General features: G+C 37.3%; 1 protein-coding gene across 4 annotated transcripts in view; it reads left to right on the forward strand.

Moving 5' to 3' along the window:
* The window catches only part of RTCA (RNA 3'-terminal phosphate cyclase), a 28,923-nt gene extending 14,936 nt beyond the window's left edge, over positions 1-13,987 (forward strand). For all 4 annotated transcript variants that reach the window (XM_067040665.1, XM_067040661.1, XM_059077727.2 and 1 more), the window contains 6 exons: positions 1,179-1,320; positions 1,683-1,807; positions 2,728-2,786; positions 9,054-9,148; positions 10,315-10,419; positions 13,606-13,987. In XM_067040665.1, the coding sequence (XP_066896766.1) occupies positions 1,179-1,320; positions 1,683-1,807; positions 2,728-2,786; positions 9,054-9,148; positions 10,315-10,419; positions 13,606-13,707 (628 nt within the window). In that variant the 3' untranslated portion in view covers positions 13,708-13,987. The remainder of the gene's footprint in view (positions 1-1,178; positions 1,321-1,682; positions 1,808-2,727; positions 2,787-9,053; positions 9,149-10,314; positions 10,420-13,605) is intronic.
* Positions 13,988-26,143: the final 12,156 nt, after the last annotated feature.

The following is a 26,143-nucleotide window of genomic DNA, read 5'->3' on the forward strand; positions in this document are numbered from 1 at the left end:
GGGCACTGCAGGGTCGTAAAAGGGATTCTCTTCCACAGAGCCACCAGAATTATTTTTCTAAGACACATGTTGGGCATTCAGGTTATTTCTCTGTAAGGCTTCCCTTCCCTCTGTAAGGCCACATAGTAAAAAGGCCATATTTCTTGGTGTGGCATTTAAGTAATTTGCAATCTTATTCCAATTTACTTTTCTAGCTTTATCCTCCCTCCCCTCCATGTATTCTAACTACATGATTGCCGCCATCCCCTAAACATACTTTGTGCCTTCAGAGTTCCATATCTTTGTTCATGTTTTTCTTCCCCTGCTCTCCTAAAAATTGGAAATCCTACATTTTCTGAAAATGAAACTCGTAATTCCTTATGTGAATTGTCAGTGATTGTGCCTCAGTTGGAGTTCCTATTTACATCTCTCTTGTAGTCCTTACAGCCTGGCTTGTGTCCTAGTAGATTATATGTGGAGCCCCATCTTACGAGATGGGGAGTTCTTTGTGGATAAGAGCATTGTCATTCTCATCTGTGTGTTCTCAGCATCTCTGTAGAATAAGTGACACTAAATATTTGAGTTAAAATTTTATTAGTGGTTCAGCTACTAAATATTCATCATATATTTATTGAGCACCTACTATGTGCCAGACATTGTTTTAGGCACTGGAATATAGCAGGAACAAAATAGACCAAGCTCCTACCATTAAGTAGCTTAAGTCTAAAACAGCACTGTTGAATAGAACTTTCTGTACTGAGGGAAATGTTCTTTATCTGTCCAGGATGGTAGTCACTTGATACATATGACTATTGAGCACTTGAAATGTGGCTAGTAGGATTGGGGAGTTAAGTTTTAAATTTTATTAAATTTAAATTTAAATAGAGAATTCCCAGGTGGTCCAGTAGTTAGGACTCTGCACTTTCAACCAGGTTCAATCCCTGGTTGGGGAACTAAGATTCTGCAAGCTGTGTGGCCTAAATAAATAAATAAACAGATTAATTAATTAATTAATATTCATTCATTCACATGTAGCTTGAGTCTACCATATTGGACAACACAGATCTAAAACATTATTTGGAAGTTTCAAACATGAATTATATAGTTGGATATCACTCACACGTTATTTTATTGTAAATATTGAGCTTTATTTTTGTCGTGCAATCAGTTTATGTGAGTATTTATGATACTTTTCATAGGGGCTACTACCCAAAAGGAGGTGGTGAAGTGATTATCCGAATGTCGCCAGTTAAACAGTTGAATCCAATAAATTTAACTGACCGTGGCTCTGTGACTAAGATATATGGAAGAGCTTTTGTTGCTGGTGTTTTGCCATTTAAAGTAAGCTGTCTAATTCACTTTACTGTATACCTGAAACTAACACAACATCGTAAATCAACTATACTCCAATAAAAATTTAAAGAAATAAAATAAAGTAATAAAAAATAAAGTCTAGATGATCTTAGAAGTGTATGCATATCTTGATAAGTACTATATCATCTAAATTTTGGAATTATTGAACTTAATTTTTAAATCTTTTCATTAAAATTTTTTCTTAAAATTCTGTGTTCTCTACTGTTGAAAATTGTGTTTTTATATGATGCATGTAAAAGTTATTAATTATATGCCTTTGAAGGCTTGAAAGCAATTGTCAAAATAATCATTAATTTATTTTATTCTATTTTTTTGTCTTGCCAAAATAGGTAGCAAAAGATATGGCAGCGGCAGCCGTAAGATGCATCAGAAAGGAGATTAGGGATCTGTATGTTAACATCCAGCCTGTTCAGGAACCTAAAGACCAAGCTTTTGGCAATGGAAATGGAATAATGTGAGACAATATACTTTTTCCTAGATGTTGGTTGAGAGAGCCCTGAAATAATTATTCTATTTTAGTTAAAGATTTGTCATTTTTTTGTTTAAATTTGTAGTTTTAAGAAGATATATTTTTAAGGGCATTCCTACCTAAAACAACAGTATGATGATTATTTCATTCTGAATTTTTTTTCTGAGGATGGTTTACCTTTTATTACATTATAAGAGCCTTTTTGTTTATATAGCGAACTTAAATGTTTAAGCTGATCAGAAGTTAGCCTTTGAAGATGATTCTAAGAGAAATATTTCCAGTTGCTTTTCTATATCTCAAGTGTGAAATCAGTTTACAAGTAAATATTAGATATGGCAAAGATCTATTTAGAAAAGAAATATAGTATATTAATCCATTTAGTAGTTATTTATTTAAGTGTTATAAAAATGCTTTAATTAATATTTTTGAAGAATAAAAGTGTCTTTTGTGGATATTTAAATTTAAGCTCTCTTTTTCAGATTTTCTACTAAAGGGTTTAAAGTAAATGCATTTTCTTTGTATGATAATACTATCTGAAAACTATAAAACAAAACCAAACATCTCTGTAAAAAGACCTTTTCATTTAAGATAATGAGTGCAGTATGCCTTCGAAATGGTACCCCTTGGTGCTGATGACAAGACTTCTGGGTGGGCCATTCCTTACCTGTGAGTGGATTAGAATCTAGTGTGACTTCTTGTCCAAAGTGCTGAAAGATACTCATACCCTGATGAAGATGGAGAATGCTAATCATGCTGGTCTCTGTATGAAGACTTTCACTTTTGTAATATACTAGCCAGATCTAATTCTGCTTATTTAATAGTCACTGTTCTCCTGTGTTGTATTTGCATGTAATTTTGGAATATTTATAGCATAGATAGTAATACTTTTTTTTTTCCCTATATAGCATTATTGCTGAGACATCCACTGGCTGTTTGTTTGCTGGATCATCGCTTGGTAAACGAGGTATAGCTAAATGAAGGGGGTCCACTGTTCTCAGTGCGACTGTACAATTCTTTAATTATCTGTCAGGATTAGGGTGTTGTAGAATGATGGATAACAAGTTTGAAAGGATATGGTTAACTGATTCTATTTTAGAGTCAATTAAATTTTCAGTCTTTCCCCCAACTTTATACTTTAAAAATTTTCAAACTTATAGAGAAGTTGAATGATTAGTGAATATCCATACACTGTTTGCCTAGGTTCACTGGTTATGAACATTTAGCTGCATGTTGTGTGTGTTTCTGAACCATCTCTATGCAAGTTGGAGGTACCAAGTCTCACCCTGAATACTGTAGCGTGTCCATCCAAAGAATAATAATCTGCATAATCACATTACCATTTTTATACCCAAAGAATCTGTCTATTATATATGTATTTATTTTTTTAAGATTTTTTTTTGATGTGGACCATTTTTTAAGTCTCTATTGAATTTGTTACAATATTGCTTCTGTTTTTATTTTTTGGCTTTTTGGCTGTGAGGCATGTGGGATCTTAGCTCCCTGACCAGGGATTGATCCCACACCCCCTACATTGGAAGGTGAAGTCTTAACCACTGGACTGCCAGGGAATTTCCCTATTATATTCAGACATAACCAGATATCTCCAAAATATTCTTTAGAGCAGTATGGGGTTTTTTTGTTTGCTTGTTTGTTTTTGAGCACACACAGCATTTGGTTGTCATGTCTGTTTAGTTTTTTTTTTTTAAACCACAGAATAGTCTCTTCACCTATTTTTTCCTTTCATGGTATTTACATTTTGAAAAGTCCAGGCCATTTTCTCATAGGATTTTCCACAATATGAATTTGTCTGATTATCTCATGATTAGATTTATTCCAGTTAAACATTTTTAGTAAGAATATTGCACAGGTGATTTTGTGTACATTCTATTGTATCACATCAGGGTGCACGTAATGTCAGTATGCCCTTTATCAGTACAGCTGACTGATCACTTGGTTAAGGTGGTGTTGTCCAGGTCTGTCTGCTATAAAGGTTCCTTATTTATTTATTTATCTACGTACCTATCTGTCTGTCTGCCTGCCTGCCTGTCTATCTCTACCAGGCTTCGCAGCATGTGGGATCTTAGTTCCTTGACCAGGGATTGAACCCATGCCCCTTGCAGTAGAAGCACGGAGTCCTAACCACTGGACCACCAGGGAATTCCCCATTTTCCCTTTATAATTAATAAATACTCTGGGATAATACTTTGACACCATCTGATTATCCTGTCTCAATACAACTTTCATCCAGTGGTTTTAGCATCTGTTGATGGTTCTTCCCTGAATCAGTTATTACAGTGTTGATTTCAAAATACTGAATGTTTTTGTGAAAGGGAAATTTCTGTAGTATTTGGTATATTTGGGAGAGTAGGTACATGTATGCATCTGTTGGTTAGTATTTAAAGTTACTTTTGCCATTGAGGCAACTTCTAATTGAACTTTTCACTGTTTGTGTAGCAGTTGATTGCTTTATTCCTACTTTGTAGCATCTTTGAAAGATGCTAACCCTCGCTATGCCATTTAACCACATTATTACTGCTGAATACAAAAACTTCAGATAATTTTAATCTGCTCAGTTGGTTGATCTAGATACAGTTGGGTGTCAGATCTAACCAGTGTAATAGATAGGTAAAATCAACACCTTTGGTTGACTGGACATAAATGAATTCTGTTTAAAACCGTGCTGTTCAATGTGTGGTTGGCGGACAGGTAGCGTATTGGCATCATCTGAGAGTTTGCTGGAAATACCAATTTGGGGGCCCACCTCATGTATCAGATTAGTATCTTTGTGAGTGGGGCCCAGGAATCTGTTTGAACAAGCTTTCTAAGGTATTATAAAATTTGAGAAATAGTGATCAAAAGCATATATTTAGTGTATAATCATTACTTCTTAGGTGCAGTGAGGAATCAACATGGATCAGTGAGCCACTACATGCAATATCTTTAAGTCTTGAGAGGGCAAAGATAGTGCAAAATATAAAGCAGAGACTCGGACCCTATGTTACAAGTAGTAAGTGCTTGGCAGGCATTGGGTGGAATGTGAGTTCAGTTTGTTTGTATTATCGTTAGGTACCAAGATGTGCCAGGTACTATATATGAAGGATTCAGAAGTCAGAGTCACCATTTCTGCCTCCTGGCTTAGTCTGGCAGAGGAGACAGACCAGTGCTGTTATTGTTCTATCCCTAGGGCACCATAGGAACACAGGACAAGAACAGCTTATTCTTTGGGGGCTGATTGACCCCAAATCTGTCTTGAGCCATTCAGTGATCCTCCAGTGGATTCTGTAGATAAGTAGAAGTTAGCCAGATAGAAAAGCGAGAGCTAAGGAAGAAGGACAAAGGAAAGTGCTGACATAAAAGTGTAGTTCTGCGTTTGGGCAGCTAGAACCGTATGTGATGAGTACAGGATCTGGGTCAATGCAGAGAATGAGGTTAGAGAGGTCAACAGATTTTTGAAGGGCTTTATAGGCCATATAAAGGAGTTTGGGTTTCATCCTGAAAACGTAAAGATTTTAAAGAGGGATGTAATTCCAGGTCTTTGGAAGTAAGTCTGATAGCTGTGTAGAGGATTAGAGGAAAACCATAGTGGAGGCAGGAAGACAAGAGTCTGTTAACAGCAATTCAGGTCAGAAATGGTGAGGACCTACACCAAGGAATGCAGGGACTGAGTCTAGAGAGATGAGTACTAATATAAGGGTATTTAGGAGGGTGAATAGACAATTTGGTGATCAGCTGGAAATGGGGGGTGAGGGATGCAGTGTAATGACCTTCTAGATTTCTAACTTGGGTAACTGGAAATACTTAAAACTTGTGAATATGGGAGGTAGAGTTAGTTTGCCAGGGTAGAAGATAGTTTTGGATATGTTGCATTGACATCATAAAGGGACCGTTACTCTGTTATGAGCAATACTTGGAATTAACTTTACTGCCAGCCCTGAAAAACTTTCTTTCCTAATATTCCATAAACATTTTTTTTCACTTTGTCATATGAGACCGTTTTTACTTGGAAGTTGTCTTTGGACAATGCTCATGTAGAATGCACAGTACTTATTTTTAGACTTACAGTGGTAGGAGGGAATAGAGGATAGAGCAGCACACATACTGAGGTTGCCTGACTCCTTCTGGTGCCTGCCCTTGTTTCCTGTGAGGCACTTAAGTCAAAGGACTTGTCATTAGCAAATGCAAAGACCTTGGGGTCTTCTCTCTTAGTCTAGGTAGTCTATATATTAAGCATCTCAGAGAATGTCATGGATCCCAATATCCAGATCCCCTTTTTATTTCTCATTTAAATTAACTAGAAAATTACTAGACTCTGAATCCTAATGTTTAAGCGTGATTATCAGAAGCAACATTGGCTGGTTGTGCACACCACCATATGTATTAGAAGCAGTAAGTTGTAACTAGTCATGTTTTTGTCATTGTCTTAGTTACTAAAACTATTTTGACCTTAGTTTCCTTATCTATTGAGTGAGAGAGTTAGCCTGAAGAATCTCTGAAATCCTTCCAGTTATAACATTCTTTAATCCTGTTGCAAAGGTGAGGTTTGTTTGTGGGTTGTTTTTTTTTTTTTTTAGGGAACCTTGCAGTTTTAGATGGAGGCAATGTATTATAACAGAGAGCACTAAACTGAGAGCAAGAAGACCTAAGTTTTGGTCCTATGTCTGTCATTATCTTACATGGTGACTCTGGGCTTTCCTTATCTGAAAAATGAGATTGGACCATTATCTATGTATAAGAATCCCTTCCAACTTTATATGATTGCTGTATGGACAGAATGTATTTGTCTTTACATAGTTGAATATCTGTGTATTCATTGATTCCTTGCCTTTCAGTTAGTATTCTTTACTATGGAACAAATCAATTTGCTAAGATGAATTATGACTCTGGTTTATCAATCCTGTTTCTTATGTATGGAAACTGCCTAGCTTGTAGTAAGCACTTTTTTCCCTCCTTCAGTCCATGTGGTAATTCATGGCATCTCTCTGATGCTGTAATTAGTCCTTCAGCTTTCTCTGTTCAGCCTGATAACTATTTTATAGTTTTGTCCTTTTAATAAGCTAGAAGAAACCCCAAATCATTGAATATTCATTTTAATTTGTTATAAACCATCAAAATTGAGACCGTTTTAAGAAACTTCTAGAATATCAGACGAGTATTTGTCAGAAAAGCCTTAAGTTTTCAGAAGAAACTAGGATTTTGCTCTTTTGTTTAGAACATAATACTAATAAGAAAAATTCTTATATTTACTTCATTTTGTTCAGTTGCCACAGACCGCTAGTAATAGGTGGTAATTATGTTAGATCCATTCGTACCATTATTTGCTCTCAAGGCGGCTGGGTAGGAAGGAATGTGAATGGCTCTGAGAAATACTTTGCCCCTAGGCAGAGAAACCTTAGTGTGTCTACTGCTCTCTGATACTATTGATACAAAGCCAGGAATTCCTTCCTTCTCCTTCACATCCTCCTTGCAAAATTTTAGCCATTCTTCAAGGTCTCACCTAAGTCCTTCATCTTCCATGAAACCTTCTCAAGTTATTCTAGAACCTGTAATTTCCTTTTCTGAAATCTCATTGGATATATAGTTTATACCATAGAGCTTAGCACTTATCCTCAAATACTCTTATATATGAGTATTTTCTGATGTCTCCTTAGCAAAGGAACCAGTTTCTATCACTTAGTATGGTACACACATAGTAGGTACTCAATGTTAACTATTTTTATTAATAGCTTATTATGAACCAGTCTTGGTAAAGAAGCATTATAAATATTATCTCTAATTTATTTTTTATTTTTTATTATTTGGTTTTTTCGCGGTATGTGGGCCTCTCACTGTCGCGGCCTCTCCCGTTGTGGAGCACAGGCTCCGGATGCGCAGGCCCAGTGGCCATAGCCCATGGGCCCAGCTGCTCTGCAGCATGTGGGATCCTCCGGACCGGGGCACGAACCCGTGTCCCCTGCATCGGCAGGTGGACTCTCAGCAACTGTGCCAGCAGGGAAGCCCTATTATCTCTAATTTTAGCAAGTTTGCAACTTAGGTATTATCATCTCCATCTCCATCTGGAAGAAGAAATGGAAAAGGCAAAGTGGTTTACCCAGGAAGTCAAGATTCATACATATTCCAAACCATTTCATTCAGTGATGTAAATACTTGCCTGATTGATGTTGTGAAGATAGTTTAATTTGTTATATTATTATAATAATTGCTGTAAGAAAAAAATGGTTAAAAATTTGATTTCTCCTTTTCTGGTAAATTTTATCAAGACATAGTCAAATGAATTTCCAAATATAAAATAAAATAAAAAATAACCACATTCTCATTTTTCAAAGGACATTTTCATTTGTAGCCAAGGGTTCATTTAGTTTAAAGTAAATAAAAAGAATCATTTGACATTCTACTACTTCTGATGGACTTATTTTGTATTCAGCGTTGTACCAAATATTTGTGGTATGTGTAGAGAAGTAGGAAGTAGAACATGGGAATAAATTTTCTGACTTATTTTCAAAATTAGGTGATACCGGGAAATATTCTGGTGGTCCAGTGGTTAGGACTCAGTGCTGTCACTGCCAGGGGACAGGTTCAATCCCTGGTCAAGGAACTAAGTTGCTGTAAACTGCGTGGCACAGTAAATAAATAAATAAATAGTTCAAATCTTAAAGGAATAAAACTTTATGATATTTGATCTGAGAATTTTTATCTGTTCTTCCTTAGATGAAAATTATCTGACTTAAAAGAAATCCTTTAATTCTAATGGAATCGGCTGCCGACTAATTGTAACACATATGAATTGCAAATTTAAAATTTTGAAATCAAGGTGTAGTGTTATAGGGTCATAACTTAGTTGTAAATTGGTTTTATAATTAGTACTTCTTTTTTTTTTTTTTTCTTTGGCTGTGCCGTGTGGCATTCGGGATCTTACTTCTCCTACCAGGGATAGAATCCATGCCCCCTGCAGTGGAAGCACGGAGCCTTAACCACTGTACCTCCAGGGAAGTTCCCCTATAATTAGTACTTCTTAAACAGGGCCAAAGCAGCCTGTTTTTTCTTCTACTTGTGCATTTAATAAAATATCTGCATATGCTAAGCTCTCAGAAGATTAAATATACATGAAGATCTTCTCCTAAAGGTTACATTGGGTGAGTTCAGAGGCCTAAAAGACATTACATCAGTGCTAACTGGGATATATTAAACTTTTTGCCTCTTAGTAATTAGGTTTTTTACATTGTGCCTGTTGTAGGTGTTAATGCAGACAAGGTTGGAATTGAAGCTGCTGAAATGCTGTTAGCAAATCTTAGACATGGTGGTGCTGTGGATGAGTATCTGCAAGACCAGGTAACGACACTTCTAGGATAAAAACCTTCAAGCCTATTAGATTCAAATACTGGGCAATTAGATTGAATATAAATTTTAGTCACTGACTTGCAGACACTGATTGGTATGTCCTACTTCAATCCATTTTTTAGGTATTATTCTGGAATTTATATACCATAAATTTCAGTTCTCATCTTACTTGACCTGGCTACAGCATTTGGCACAATCGAGCACTCCTTCCTTTTGAAATACTTTCTTTGCTTGCTTTCTGAAATACTATTATTATCTTTGTATCTCGCTAGCCTTACATTCTAGTCTCTTTGGCAGTTTGTTATTGTTATTTGCCTCTTCTCAACTTCTAAATTTTGGAGAGCCCTTGGGTTTAGGCTCACACCTCTTTTGTTTATCTGTATTCAGTCCCTCAGTTATTTTGTACAGTCTCATGGCTTTAGTACCATCTGTATGCTGACAGCTTCTAAATTTATATCAGTAGCCCAGACCTTTCTCCTTAACTGCATGCTCATTATATTTCTTATGCCTGTCAACATCTCTGCTTGGATGTGTCATACACCTCTCAAACTTAACATATCCACTCACATTGAGAAGTGCTAGTGAATATTTCCAAATACAATCTTTTTATGGTGCACTGTCTTGATAGATTTTCCTTTCTACCATAGTTTTTTCTCCTTAGTAGCCAATCAGATGTCTATGTTTAGAAATGTATTACTCAAGATTTCTTGACCAGTTTCTTAAGACAGTTTTCCTTATTTCTAGTCTCTTCCTTCTTACTAGTCTACACTCCAGTAATTCTGTATTAGTGTATTTATTTATGTGTTAAAATGTTGTAATTCTAGAGTATGGAAGAAACTTTCATATTATATATAATAGCTTGCAAAGATAGTTGGTCTGATTAAATTTATTAACTTTCAACTCTATATTCTTAAACATTAATTTAAAAAATCTGTATTGAGATCTGCTACTAAGCATTTCTGTGCTACACCACAGACTTTTGGTAACACAGGTTTTGTATCATCTTAAGACTTTTGGAAACCTAAAGAAATAGAAATTCTTTTTTAGCTATGTTGATTTCTAGTCTCAATAGTATTTTCATATGGAAAACAGTAGAATTTTAACCCCCAATATTAGTAAATGTGTGAGAGTTTTCTTCTTGGTTCTTTTTTTAATAGCTGATCATTTTCATGGCATTAGCCAGTGGAATTTCCAGAATAAAAACAGGACCAGTTACACTTCATACCCAAACGGCTATACATTTTGCTGAACAACTAGCAAAGGTGAGTATTCTATCAGAAAGAGTAATTGATTTTCATTTTGGCCAATTTGGAGTCACATTTTAATCAACAGAAAACTTAATAGTAATTGTAATTGCTGTCATTCGGTGAATACTTCCTATGTGGCAGACACTGAGCTCACTCAGCAGTGAAGCTGAGTTGTCTCACTCTGCATGACCATTTTAGGTGGCTATTTATTATTAATCCCATTTTACTTATGAGTCTAGTGAGGCAGAGGAATTAATTGCTCAAGATAGTTTCTTAGTGGCAGGACTGAGCTTTGAGAAAACTGGGAGAGCATACCTCTAAGCACATGTGTGGTAGGTACTGCCTTCCAGTAACTGAAGATGTTTTAATGGGAACTATAAAATCAAATCACAAGGGATTTGCAGTGGGCTATAAACTTAAATTATTTATATAAAAATTTAAAATGTTTTATTTTATTTTATTGTGATTTTATTGGGGTAGACTAGAGCATTTGCTGGACTTCTAACATTTACCAGTCCTTTCAGCTTCAGAAAAGTAGATTTATAATTTTTTTTTTTTTTTAATTTGGCTGCACTGCACAGCTTGTGGGATCTTAGTTCCCCGACTAGGGATCGAACCCAGGCCCTGGCAGTGAAAGCGCTGAGTCTTAACCACTGGACCAGCAGGGAATTCCCTAGATTTATAATTTTTAGTGAAAAAGGATTTAACATTGAATAAGCTCATATTTATACCTTTTCTACAGGATTCTTTTTTTTTTTTTTTTTTTTGGTATGCGGGCCTCTCACTGCTGTGGCCTCTCCCGTTGCGGAGCACAGGCTCCGGACGCGCAGGCCTAGCGGCCATGGCTCACGGGCCCAGTCGCTCCGCGGCATGTGGGATCTTCCCGGACCAGGGCACGAACCCGTGTCCCCTGCATCGGCAGGCGGATTCTCAACCACTGCGCCACCAGGGAAGCCCTACAGGATTCTTAAATTTAAAATTGTGACATGTATATTTCATCTGAAACGAATTTCTTTATAGAAAATTTAGAAAATAGAGGTAAAAAGCTGTCCCTAACTCCCCCTTTCCAGTAAAACCACTCTTGACGTTTAGATATTCTCCTCCTCTCTTAAAATTGTTTCTCTTTGCATTTTTTGCAGTTAATGCATACAGCTTCATTTCTTGCTTTTTTCAGTAATGCGTGGCATATTTCCATTTTGCCATAGTCTTTATAATGTAATGTTATAAAATAATATGAAATTTATAACTCAGAATTTTATGAAGATGCTGACCTTAAGCATTAAAAAAAGTTATAAAAGTAATGTACAGTAGTATTAAGAAATTAAGCATTACAGAGGTGTACGAAGCGCAAAGCCACGGTTGCCCTACTCCTAACATGTTATTTGTATGATTCTTAATAATATGTACTTTTTTGTGTTGTTATTAGAAAGGATAGGTAGATTTTGGTTAAATTGTGGGAAAAGGCTTGATAGGAGGCAAAGGCAAATTATATTTGATGTCAAAAGATAGTTAATTGTATTTTTTATTATTCTACTTATGCTGTATTTTGTTACTACAATTTCTCTCCCCACGTAGACTGTGATCTTCTTGATAGCAGAGACAAGGCTGTATTCATTCTTTTTTTAAAAAAATAAATTTATTTATTAATTTATTTTTTGCTGCATTGGGTCTTCGTTGCTGCACGTGGGCTTTTTCTAGTTGTGGTGAGCAGGGGCTACTCTTCATTGCGGTACGCGGGCTTCTCATTGCGGTGGCTTCTCTTGTTGAGGAGCATGGGCTCTAGGCGCGTGGGCTTCAGTAGATGCAGCAAGCGGGCTCAGTAGTTGTGGCACATGGGCTTAGTTGCTCCACGGCATGTGGGATCTTCCCGGACCAGGGATCGAACCTGTGTCCCCTGCCTTGGCAGGCAGATTCTTAACCACTGTGCCACCACAGAAGCCCTGTATTCATCCTTTCTACAGTACTTTGCACATAGTAGACACTCACATGTTATTTGAAGTGAATACACAGTGGAAAGTGCCGTGAACTGGAATTTTTAGCTCTGGTTTCTTGTTCAGCTTTGTTGTGTTTTAACTCAGTGATTTGGGGCAAAGGTGCTTCATCATTCTGTGTCTCAGTGCAGATAATTCATCAGTAAGGTCAGAGAATGTGCTGTAGTTCCTATGGCTCCTTCCAACTCTAAATTTTTGTAGTTTTCAGTAGGTTTATATGTAGGCTAGAAATGATTTCCATAATTGTTACCTGTGTTTCATATTTATGCAGTGCTTATAATTTGAGAAAAATATATATAGTATATAAATGGTCTGTCTAGCTCAGAATTCAGATTCAGTGTTTATTCATTCAACAGTAATTTTCAGTGTCCAGTGTGTCAGCGCACTGCCACGTAATATTGAAACTGGAATAATTTGTAAGTATTACAGTTCAACAGGGCCTCAGAGTGGTGGTTTTCACATTGTATTTCAGAGAATCAAAAGGTTTTAGGCATACTTGAAATCCCTTTGTCACAAATTCAGTCAGCCTACTCAGTTGTTTTGATTTTAATTCAGTTTTCTTAGAATGAATACATTTGCTTTTTAAAAAATCATGTTTCCACAGTATAATGATGGAGGTCAAATGTTTCAAAGCCAAACTCGAATTAGTTAAGTGAAAAATATGTTAAGCCCAATAAAGATGAATGAAGATGTTAATTGTTACCTCCCTCTACCTTTCTGCTCTGAACTAGGTATTTTAAATAGTATATTTAGGGAATTAAATTAGCAAGAAAATTTGAGGGAATTAAAGGGTATTTTGATACTCGACAAGATAAAAGAAATATAAATGCTTCAGTGCCATGTTTTAGAAAAATTTTAGGAAGTAGGTAGTAGAGATGCAGTATTATTAACAGTTGAGATTTTAAAATTTATATTTGCTTAAGCTGTACTCCTGGGGGGTTCTGATTCAGTGGGTATGGAGTAGGGCCCAGGCTGTGTATTCTGACAGAACTTCACAGGTATGTATACCTCTGAACAGGGACCATGCTTCTGGAACAATATTTTATATCTAGGCCATTGAATTTCTCATGAGTCATTTGACCTTTGTATCTCTAGCTTCTTCAATAAAATGAGTTTGGTATTAACTACTGCCTATTTAAGCTGGAGTTGTGGGCTCATCCCTCTGTCGCTTTTCATATTATTTATATACTAAACGCTCTTCTGGTTTCAGGCTAAATTTACTGTGAAGAAATCAGAAGATGAAGAAGATGCTTCTAAAGACACTTACATTATTGAGTGCCAAGGAATCGGGATGACAAATCCAAATCTATAGGGTATTTGCCTTTTAAATGATACCTCAATGATGTATTGCACTAATCATTTCATAAATATTATAGAACAATGAATAAGCAGTAACTTATTAAAGGACCTGACTTAAATTTGGAGATGAAGTACAGAAAGTTCTAGATTTGCTGAGAATGCTTCGTCCTATTAATCTCACTTTGACTGTCTTCTGAGATAGATAGGGACAGTGAAATTTAAGAGTTGGTGAATATGTATGATAGCTGATTTCAGTATTAAAGTATTGAAATAAAATATTGTTTTCACCTGAAGTGTGTTTTTATTTTTGATATAGTATATTAAGTTATGGATGTAGATTTGATCTGTAATTTGTGTATAATTCTAATCACTACTAGAATCTCATGTAAAATTTAATGAGACAACTTTGTACACATGTACTTGCTGTGTCAACAATAACATTTAATAAGCATTGTCTCATTATATGTATCTTCTTTCTAGTGGGTAGATATTGATTTTGAATCTGTTGAATATGTTGTGAAAGCTAAACAATGAGAACTGCAAAATTTCAACCCTAGTAAATTTGGCCAAATCAGCCCCAGGTATGTTTTTGTTTGGCTTATAGTATTAAAAAAATAATTGCCTTTAGAACAGAATGCTTTTCATTACTCTCTATTGTCTTACACCTAGCCTGTTCCACATTTAGATGACTTCCTGGTCCCTGTAGGCAGTTGAGGTTGTGACTCAAATGAAACTAGTTTTATGTAACAGCTAAATATGCCTTATTGTAATATAGTGAGGAATTCATTCAGACTTAGTTCTGTCTTGGACTTAATCTGGTAATGATTAAAACATAGTACAAGATTGGGATTGACATATATACACTAATATGTATAAAATAGTTAACTAATAAGAACCTGATATATAAAAAAATAAATAAAATAAAATTCAAAAATTCAAAAAAAAAAAAAAAAACCATAGTACAAGATACAGATCCAGAGGATGATATTATAAAACATTCAGAAAGTGCAGAATTAGTCTGTATAAAAAGGTGTAATGAAAAAAACTACTCCACGTACATAATCGTAATTCTTATCAGTGATTTCTGTGGCCTTGGACAGTTGAGTTCAATTTGTTTTAAATATAATGATGATAGTATTGCTTGCTATTTGTATTTTCAGGGAGTAAATTTTTTTTTTTGTTTGTTTTTTTTTTGAGGGAGTAAATTTTATAAGTTAATTGCTATAACACATAAGGCATGAAATGTCTTTCTGTTTTAGAGTCAAACTACACTTTTAGTATAGCTGTTGGAGGGGCTGTGATAAGTTTGGGGGTTTTAAGACTAGTGATGATATCTGCTGCTTCTGATGAGGTGTGTGGCAGTGTTAAGGAGGTTAGTTGGAATGCAGAGATTGGGAATTTTGGAGCAAGAGATTTAAGGTCAACAGTGTACATGATGGGTTTATGATTAATCTTGGCTTGGGTGTGTCACTACTGTTAGTCTCAACTTCAGGTAAAATAAAGGTGGGACTACTGCAAAGAAATTTTTGTGAAGTTCTAGTAGAAGATGTTTATTTTCCTCAAACAAAATTGTACCTCTGTTCCTATTTCTATATCTGAAATTGTATTGATATTTCAGTATGCGTCTTCATTTTTTAACAACGACCTAATCCAAGTAATTCTGTTGATTGGACCCTATGTGCACAATGGGTACATTTAAGTTTTTTTGGGGGGATACATTTAATATTTTGATATTCTTTAAAAATATTATTTAGTGACTTTCAAGCACGAGTATTCATACCACTTGAGTTTCACAAAGCCTTCCCATGAATTTCAAGTTTTCAGATGTCAGTAGTTTTTAGAGAATATGTTTCCAAATTTCTTAAATATGTACTTCTTTCTAAAATAGAGTTGCTTGCAGTCAAAGTAGAACTTTGCAGTTTCTCCTTTTTAGCTTCTCTTTCACAACCTCCATAATCCTTTTTACAAAAGTAAAGTTTATTTTTTACCCAGCCTAATTTTCCTATGGTGTATTCCCCTGGAATATAAGAAAATCTCAAAGGCACCAAATAAAGGGACAATCTGAAATATTAGTCTCTTGAAAGTCTTCTCAAACAAGCAGTAAACCTGTACCTTATTATATATATTTGCATGATTTTAAATAAGGAGATAAAAGCTCCAATGTTTACTTTCCCCAGATCAACATGACACCTTTAAATAAAGCTTATTTTTCTGATTATTAGGAGAAACATTTTCAGTAGCTTTGGCGAAAGGCTACTAGAAAATTTAAATCTTTTTAAAAATTTATTTTATTTTATTTTTGACTGTGTTGGGTCTTCGTTGCTGTGCACGGGCATTTCTCTGGTTGCAGCAAGCAGGGGCTACTCTTCGTTGTGGTGCGTGGGCTTCTCATTGCGGTGGCTTCTCTTGTTGTGGAGCACGGGCTTCTAGGCTTGCAGGCGTCAGCAGTTGTGGCTCACGGTCTCTAGAGTGCAGGCTCAGTAGTTGTGGTGCACGGGCTTAGCTGCTCCGCGGCATGTGGGATCTTCCCGGACCAGGGCTCGAACCCGTGTCCCCTGCATTGGCAGGTGGATTCTTAACCACTGTGCCACCAGGGAGGCCCTAAATCTATTTTTTTTTTTAAACTTTGGTAGATTACCGCTTAGTAAGAATTATGAGTCACTTCTCTGCTATCTGTTCACTCCTACCATGTGGAGTGTGTTGTAGCTTCTATAATCTATATTATTAATATTTTGTAAATAATACACACAACAATTATATATTTTTAAGCCCCACACTTGATAACCTTTTTGTTATTGGTTTCCATTGAGCTCTATCTCATCCCAATAATTAAGATTATCTGTCCATAGATGCATGATCTAATTTTTTAGAAAAGAACATCAATCTCATTAAGAGATGTATTTCGTTTTTTTCTTTTTTTTTTTTTTCCTATTTTTTGGCCACAGTGCATGGCATTCAGGATCTTAGTTCCCCTACCAGGGATCGAACCCATACCCCCTGCAATGGAAGTGTGGCATCTTAACCACTGCACTGTCAGGGAAGTCCCAAGAGATGTATTTCCATAAATTTTACTTTTATATTTAGTGGTATATCAAAACATATGCTTGTTATGCTCCATTGTATAATAATGCTGATAGTAATTAATCAAGCCAGAAGAAATTTAAAAAAATTTTAAGAGTCTTGTGTTCACTGAAAATTTTAAAACAATGTAAATTAAAAAACATTTTTATTGCAGAGAAATATAACAAGGTGAACTTTTAAGCATAAAAATATAAAATTGTGGGGGAAGGGAATTTTTTTTTTAATGGAGATGGTAGATATTAAACAGCTATGGTTTTTAGAGTCTAGTGGATAAATCTGAGAGTGATGGAATAGTTTTATTTTAAAATGACAATATTTATAACGTTGATTACCGTCTTTCCTAGAACTGTTGAAACGTATGATGAAAACTTTTGAATCCCAGATCTGTTTAAACAGTATATTTTTGTGTGTCCGTATGGATGTTTCTGGAAGAGATTAGCAGCTGAATTGGTGAACTGAGTAAAGCAGATTGCCCTCTCAAATGTAGGTGTACTTCATATAATCCTTTGAGGGCCTGAATAGAACAAAAAGGTAGAGGAAGGTTGAATTTGCCCTTTGCCTGATTGCTGGAGCTGGGGCATCAATTTTTCCCTGCCCTTTGTGCTCCCGATTCTCAGGCCTTCAGACTCAGATGAGAACCTCCACCATTGGCTCTCCGGCTCTCAGGCCTTTGAACAACACTTCTGGCCTTCCTGGGTCCCCAGTTTGCAGATGTGGAACTTCTCAGCCTCCATAATCACATGAGCCAATACCTTGTAAGTCTCTCTCTGTATCTCTGTGTGTCTTTCTGTGTATCTTTCTCCTATTGGTTCTATTTCTTTGGAGACCCCCTGACTAATACAAGTGATTTTATCAGAACCTACAACTTTGAAGGAGGGGCTCTCTGGGACTGATCATATCTCTCAAGAAGGGGTACTCTTTAGCTGGTTATCAGACCTCAGGAGCATTGTGGTTGGTACTCAGACTTTTAAAGGAGAGGGATGCAACCTGGCAGGTGCTTAGGTGGTTCAGGTGGTATGGCCCAGCAGGTGAGGGAGCACAGTGGAACTAATATCCTTACTGCCAAGGGAGCATAGCAGGGTATGTGGCAGGGCCAGCTGACGAAAGCTTGGTTGGAGCCATAGCTGGCAGCTGCTGTTGCTGATGCTGCTGGAGCATCCCTGACAGGAGCTGAAAGCAGGAAGAGTCCTTCTCTCCTCTTTCCAAATTCCACCTTGGGCTTCCCTTTTGCAGAATCTAACCAGAAACCAATTGGCAAGGGAGTCTGGAAGTTTTAGTTTATACACCCAAACATCATGAACAGAGTCTTGAAAGGTGTGCTTAGAGCTGAGAGACAGTGAATAGCTATAGCAGAATCTATTTTTTTTGGTTGTTCAGTATCCATTTACATGTTTCTATCTTACAACAATAACATTCTTTGCTTTTGCTTCACAAGATGCAACTATCCTTTTCACAAACAAAGATATTTCCGTCCTCTTCTTCAAAAGAAACCTAAAGTCCCAACAGTCAACCATAGCCATTTCTGGGGGATGTTATTATCTGTTTTACTCAATCCCAACTAAATAAATATTCTGTAGCATACAGACCAAATTGGTTAATCACCAGTAATAGTCCTCATAGAAAATAAAGAGGGACAATGAAGGGGAAGGAAAAAATAAGTAAATATATATTAATATATACATAAGGAGGAAGGAAGAAAATTTGCATAACTGCTGCAGTTGTGTGCATTCATATCTGCTATAAATTCTCTGTTTTCTTTACCCTCAGCTGGCACCACAGCCAGTCAGCATTCTTTTCCTGATGGAGGCAATCCAAAACTTCACTCCCAAAGGGTCTAAATCTTAGTGGCCTGTGTTTTTTTTTTTTTAACATGGGCAAATAAAACAATGCTTCATTTCTACTATCTAAAAAAGTATTCTAATATAACATTATATCAGGAAATAAACCCACATGTATTTTTCTATATTTTTATATCATTGTATAATTTAAAAACACCTAAATCCCCTAAATCTGTTCTTAGTGGTCTGTCTTTAATGTGTTGCTGTAGTTTTGCCTTAACTTGTACAACCAGATTTGAGAGAACTCAGAGAATGCCTTGGGCTCTAGACATAGTCCTCCTGGACTGTTATAGCAGCTACTCAGTTTACCCTTAGTAATTGGGAGCAATTGCCCCAGGAAAAGCAATGATCTCTTCTTTGTTATTTCAATAGCATGAAAGCTCAACATAGCCAGCGGAAGTCTTATCTTCCAGTTCATTGGAGGTCTTGTCATGATCTCTGGTGGGAGCATTCTGCCTTTGGGAATTAAAACCTCTAAACCAAGAGCAATCAAACTTGCAAGGATGGAAAACAAAATTTGGGCGGGGTGGTTGTAATTATTATATTGAAGGAGCCTCTCCCACTTCTACCCCTTGGTTCATGTATTCAGGCTATGGGAGAAAAGAATACCCTATATTAGTGTCTGATCCCAAGAATAGCCTACATCCTACAGGATAGCACCCTAACCTTTCAGTGTGTTGTTTCTCAGCTGGCACTGTGACTGATTCACTAGGCTCTTTTATCAGCTCTCCTGCTTCTGAGGGATGTCCTTCCTACCTGGCAAGACCAGTAAACTCAGTGGGCATGAGTTTACTGGCACACTTTTTTAGTTGAGAAATGAGTTCCTTGGTCAGAAGCAATATTGTGTAAAACAACCCTAAGTCCACAGATAGTCATTATATTTATCCATTATTGCATAACAGATTGCTTCAAAATTTAGCAGCTTAAAACAACAAACATTTATTATTTCACAGTTTCTGTTGGTCAGGTGTACAGTACCAGGTTAGCTCGGTGGTTCTGGCTCATGACATCTCCTGAGGTTGCAATCTAGCCAAGCCACTGGGTGGAGTTAGAATCACCTTAAGGCTTGAGTAGGGTTGAAGGATCCACTTCCAACCTCACTCATCGTTGTTGGCAGGCTTCCTTCAGTTCCTTCCAGGCTGATAAACTGTGGGCCTTTGCATAGGCCTTCTCACAGCAAGGCAGCTTGCTTGCTTTCCCTAGTGTGAGTGGAGAGAGAGAGAGACAGACAGACAGACAAGCAGAGACAGATATTGACCTGAAAATGGAAGCCACAGTCTTTTTATAACCTAATCTCAAGTTACATCCCATCATTTTGCATATTCTATTAAGTAGCAAGCCACTAGTGCAACTCATACCCAAGGGAATGGGATTAAGGGCATGAGTGACAGGAGGTGGGGATCATTGGGAACCCTTTTAAAGGCTGGCTACAACAGTCATGCTAGCAAAAGCACAGGCCACTAGGGTTTTGGAATAGATAACTATCCTTTTCAGAAACAGCTCTTGGTTTGCTACTGGATCCTGGTACCAACTGAACTTCTGATCTGGGTCATCTAAGAGACCGTATGACCTGAGCTTCCCATGATGAACTGGATGTTTTCTCATCCACCAAGATACAAGGTTGGTTGAAGGCATCAGCAGTCCAACATCAAGTGGAAATGGTATAAATAAGATTAAGTGCAAGCAGCTCCTGATGACATAAGCATCGGACCGAGGAAGAAAAAAGCTAAGGCCTAGTTTATAGCTGTTTTTCACAGTGTGTTGGCATCAACTCGAAGCAGATGGCTGCAGCATTACAGCTCCATTCAGGGGTGTCCCTGCAAGACAGTTGTGGTGGAAAATCCTCTCAGCGAGTAGAACTTCGAGCAATACATTTGTCCACTTTGTCTGCATTGAGAGATGGTCAAAAATGCAAATATACTGATTCATGGATAGTGACTGGCAGTTTGTCTAAAAGTTGGGGACTCAGAAAAAGGAAGTTTTGGCAGGTTGGTGACAAAGAAGATGGGGAAAGAGGTATGTGGATGAACCTTTCAGAATGAATATAGAGTGTGAAAAAAAATTGGGTCCCGTAATACTCAGCAAAGGGCATCCATGTAGAGGAGACTTTCAGTAAACAGGTGGCCAAAACGACCTGCTCTGTGAATGACATGCAGCCTCCTTCTGCAGTTACCTCAGTGCTTGCTCACCAGCCACAGTGGTGAGGGTAAAGGTTATGTGTGGGCCCAACAAACATGTACCCACCCCGCTCCCCCAGGGCTGGTGTGGCTGTCCTCATTGCTGAGTGCCTAAACCTGCCAATGGCAGAGACTGATGCTGTGCCCTTTACACAGCCCTTTCCCCAAGAAAGACCAGAAGGATACCTCGTGGCAGGTGGATCACAATGGAGGGGGCGGCAATTGGTCCTCACTGGAAAGAACTTACTCAGGATATGGGTTTGCCACTCCTGACCACAATGGTTGTGCCAATATGACTATCCTTGCGCTAGTGGAGATTTGACACAATATTGCTTTTGACTAAGGAGTTCATTTTAAAGTCATCCTTATGTTACAAAAAGGCAGCTTTCTTGGAAAAAAAGAAAAAGAGAAGGTAGGAAGGTAGTATATCAAAATGTTAAAAGTAGCTGTCTAGTGGGAATTGCTGTTTCTTTCCATTTTTCCCTTTTTTCCACATTAGCATGTATCTGGAGTAATATATTAAAATAAGTTATGAAGGCAATTGAAGATAGTTTTTAAACTGCACTCAAAAGTTCAGTTTCCTGACTCAGTATTTCCTAGAAGCTACTCTTTTTTTTTTTTTTTAATTTAATTTTTATTGGAGTATAGTTGCTTTACAATGTTAGTTCCTACTGTACAGCAAAATGAATCAGCTCTACATATAAATATATCCCCTCTTTTTTGGATTTCCTTCTCATTTAGGTCACCCCATTGCATTAAGTAGAGTTCCCCTCGCTGTACAGTATGTTCTCATTAGTTATCTATTTTATACATAGTATCAATAGTGTATATGTGTCAATCCCAATCTCCCAATTCCTCCCACCTCCCTTCGCCCTTGGTATCCATACATTTGTTCTCTTTGTCTGTGTCTCTGTTTCTGCTTTGCAAATAAGATCATCTGTACCATTTTTCTAGATTCCACATATATGCGGTAATATACGATGTTTGTTTTTCTGACTTACTTCACTCTGTATGACACTCTCTAGGTCCATCCACGTCTCTACAAATGACCCAGTTTCATTCCTTTTTATGGCTGAGTAATATTCCAAGGCTACTGTATTTTAATCATGATTTCAGTTCTGTTATTTTCAGGCAAAGACTGTTGCTGCAGTTTCAGTCAGTGACATTTCTGTATAATCTCAGAACTTCAGTGTACATAAGCCTCCAGGGAGACATAAATATGAAAACTCCCAGTCTACCTCTCTGTCCTGGAAATACTGACTGGGTGACTCTGGGTGGGATGCAGGAATCTGTATATTTTAAAAAGGAGTCCACCCTTGTTGAGGTGGTCCACATAACATCCTTAAAGGAACACTACTCCAGGAGGCTCCAGGGCTGGGGAAAAGCTAAGAAGAATTCAAATAAGACTCTGGGGAAAAAAACAGGTGTAAGTTGTTATTCTGTTTACAGTAGGATCAGGTTCCAGAAATACAAGTAGAAAGACAACCCCAAATCCTTTTTCCTTTGCTTAGCATTGATTCAAAATGTAGCACGTCATTGCACTCACATTACCAATCTAGGTATGCAGAACAGTTCTCTATCTGCATGAGAAAGGCTACACAGCATAATGGGTGCTGGTATCCGATTGCTCTTTCGCGACCATATCACAGCTGCCTCCAAAGCCAGTGGAGACATCTGAATTTGAATACGAGCTTCATCATTTATTAGTTGTTGATTTTGGGTGAATTAACTAAGCCCTTGGAACCTTGGATGTTTCATGGGAATAATATGTTTGAGCTCTTACAGAGTATGAGTTCTGTTGAAAGACTTAATCATTGTAGACCTCAGTTCTTTTATAAAATAAAGAGGACTAGAATCTGATATTCTTTCCAGCTCTAAAATCCTTTGTATATTTTACTAGGATCCTATTTTTATTATAAACTAAGTGAAAACATTCAGATACTTGCAGAAAACAAAAAAATCACAATGTAGAGATGAAAGCCATTAAAATAATTCTGCTTCCTTGGGCAGAATTTTTTTTTTTTTTAATAATCAGTATACTCTAAATAGAATAATGAAGGATAAGGCAGTGATTACTTAAGGTGAAATGAGACTACATGGTGAACCCATAGGGTCTCCTGAATTACAGGCAGTCTTTGGACCTGCCCCCTAAGTGCTGCGTTATCAGACAAATCCTGTGAATATCCTCAGTGGACTCTATCATGAAAAAGAGTGTCCACTGATGAGAACCTGGAGTTCCATCACACTGATCCTGACGTTACCAGCTCCAAAGTGGAGTATATGGAGAGTAGATGATGCTAAATTCCTAAGGAGCCTTTGAGCTAAAATAGGGCATGGCATCTCATCTCACCTCTGATGTGTCTCAGATTTCCCCCCTCTCTGTCACCACCAGAGAATACAAAGGGGAAAGGTTTTCCTATCAAAGACCAGGATCCTGGAATCCTGCCTTTTCCCCACTTTCTCTCATTTTCCTGGCACCCACCTGTCTACTCCAACACACATTGTCTAGGTTTGTGTAGACAACTGACCTCTGCTGCGCAGTGGGGATTCTGAGACACAAGCACTCCCTAGTTGAGAGTTTTTTCTCAAGTGCACTTCGTATCATTCAGTTGGTTTACACAGTTACTAAATCTCCTAGGTAGGCATACTTGCCAAACAGTCTTGCAGGTTTAAAGTACTAAGCAGATATTCTTCTTGGCATTCCACCTAGCTCTTAGGACTCCATGGGGACCTCACCACTGGGAGGGAGTATAGTTACTCTGGTGGCTCTTTCTCCCTTTTCCATACTCTGGGTCTTCCTGTTCCCTGGAGGACTTTCCCTCATCCTGAGAGGGGCCGGTAGCATCACTGAATCAAGGAGAAACAGAGTAAGTAAATAAACCAGGTTCAAGAAAGCCAGTGCAAAGGCCAAGAGTGAAGCACAATAGAAAACAGAAGGGCTACTCGCAAGTCACCCTGCGGGAAAAATTGCATGAGAGTCAGGGGTCATGTAGAAGTTATAGGTCAAACCAGGCGGAGCACTCAGGAAACAGAAGCAGATGTAGAGCACCGCAAATAAGACCTTGAAACTGAGCTGAGAAAGGAAGCACTATGTAGGGTTCTCTTTTTGCTGTCTTGCTGAATTCTTGTTGCATGACGGATGCAGGTGACTAACTTTCCCAGACAGGCTGGTCCAATGCAGGGTTGAAAAACTCACCTCGCCTTTGATGAAAGAACTTTATTCCATCCGGGGTGTAATCCAGATCTATACTCTGGCTTTTGGTTAAAGTGGCAATGATTTTTCTTTGTCAGTTTGGCTGGTGTAGCTTCTCTTCTGCCCCAGAGATGCTGCTTTTTCTGTCACTCTTGACTTATCTATAAAGATTCTAGATAATCTATTTTTCCCTTTCTCACTTTTTTGGTTTGTTTTTTTCTATCAGACAGTGATATTCTTTGGATTCTTCCTCTTGAGTTTCTCTCTCTTCTTATTTTCCTCCTTTGTAGATGATCTGCTGTCACATTCACTTTTATACCCTGTGCTTTTTTCTGGCAGGTATTTTGGTTATTCTCATAGAGTTTCCCCACCTTTCTCTTGCAGGTATTTTTTAGCTCGTCATAACTTCAGTCCCTGTTTCTCCTCATTGTCAATCATCTTAGATAAAGTAGAGATTATCTTGTAGGAATTCTCTTGGCTGAAATACATCTTTAGCCTTTTCAGTGTGGCTACCAACTTGATAAATTTTTATTGTCTTGCATTGAAACAATGTATATCAAATAGGATGTTTTATACAAGAATTTAAAAATTTTTGTTTTTTCAATTCAGTGATTATTTAGAAATTAATATAAGCATATTCAGGATCATCATAGTAGCCAAATAATGCTATGAAGGTTCAGTATTCACAGTTGCACATATAGACACCAAAGAGAACAGGAGTAGACTTAACATATAAGTGACATGTTTGAACAAAGTGAAGGCTGAATGAGATGAATATTTTTCATCGATTGAAATACAGAGAACTAGTGGGAGAAGTGAGTCACCACAGCCAAGCTAAAGCAAACCTATGCTTTAGCAATTAATACTGTACCTTGTTTAAACCAAATCACATCATTAATCACCTTAAATTAATGTTATTAATTCACTTTTGGATTTGATTATAATTAATTTGTAAAATTTTAAGACTTTTTAGTTGTGTAAGAGTTATATGTATAAGGGGCTTATAACTTTTTAATTTGAGGATATTTACATAACAGAATAAAAAACCCAATTTATCGGGCTTCTGCCAAGATGGAGTAAATTTACCCTTCTGCCTGAGACAACTTAAAAAGTGAAAAAAAATATATGGAACAATAATTTTCAAGATATTAAACATCAGGCAATGTAGGATAGTGTTCTTTGAGAGATAGAAAGCAAACAGAGCCCTGTAATTGCCCCAGCTGACTGCCAAGAGAGAGTTTTCAGGCCATGGCACAGGGAGGGAAAACCCAGGTGGAGCCTGGTCAACTCTCTGATTTGAAGATACTGACTGAGATCTTGAGGTAACCTGGAGGGCTAGAGTTTGCAGGACAGAGTACTGGGGAGGAGAGAGAGTGAGCATCACGGAGAAGTCCAAAGACCTGCAGAGGGTTCCCCTCAAATATTCAGCAGGGTACTGAAGAATGTGTGCACATGAAACTGAGGCCGTGAAAGAGTCACCCAAGAGGATTAGAGGGACTAGCACTTAGTGTTCTCACAGGGCTAAGAGATGTACCTGTCTACTGCCCATTCCCGTCTTCCCCCCACCTCCTGCCAAGTCAGAAAACCTCATAATTCATAGGACATTGTATAGAGAACTCAGAACAGTCATGGCTCAGAAGTGAGGAATCATTAGCTCTAGAATAAATGCTGAATTGGGCACACCTAACAATCTTGAAAGACAGATCTAAAAGGGCCATCTGTCTCCTACTAACTTAACTATGGCCCAGAACCAATCTCCAGGCTATTTGCAAGAATACAGAAATATCTAGCTTCTAACAAGGGAAAAAACAATGTTTGGCATCCAATCAAAAATTACCAGGCAATCATTGCTGCGGGAAAATATGAACCATAACTACAGGAAAAATACATCGATAGAAACTCACCCCAAATGACAAAGATGTAATTATACATGACAACATTAAAATATTATGACTGTATTCCATATGTTCAAAAAGCTAGAGGAAAGATTAAATATGCTAATTAGAGACATAGAAGATATTTTAAAAGATACAATAGAACTTTGAGAGATGAAAACAATGATATCGGACATGTCACAGAGACATGCATCCAGTGTAATTCCCCTTATGAAAACTTTAAAAACATGCAAAACTATACATTTATTTTATTGGGGTGCAGTAA

The sequence above is a fragment of the Kogia breviceps genome, chromosome 1 (genome assembly GCF_026419965.1).
Source record: "Kogia breviceps isolate mKogBre1 chromosome 1, mKogBre1 haplotype 1, whole genome shotgun sequence".
Lineage (NCBI taxonomy): Eukaryota > Metazoa > Chordata > Mammalia > Artiodactyla > Physeteridae > Kogia > Kogia breviceps.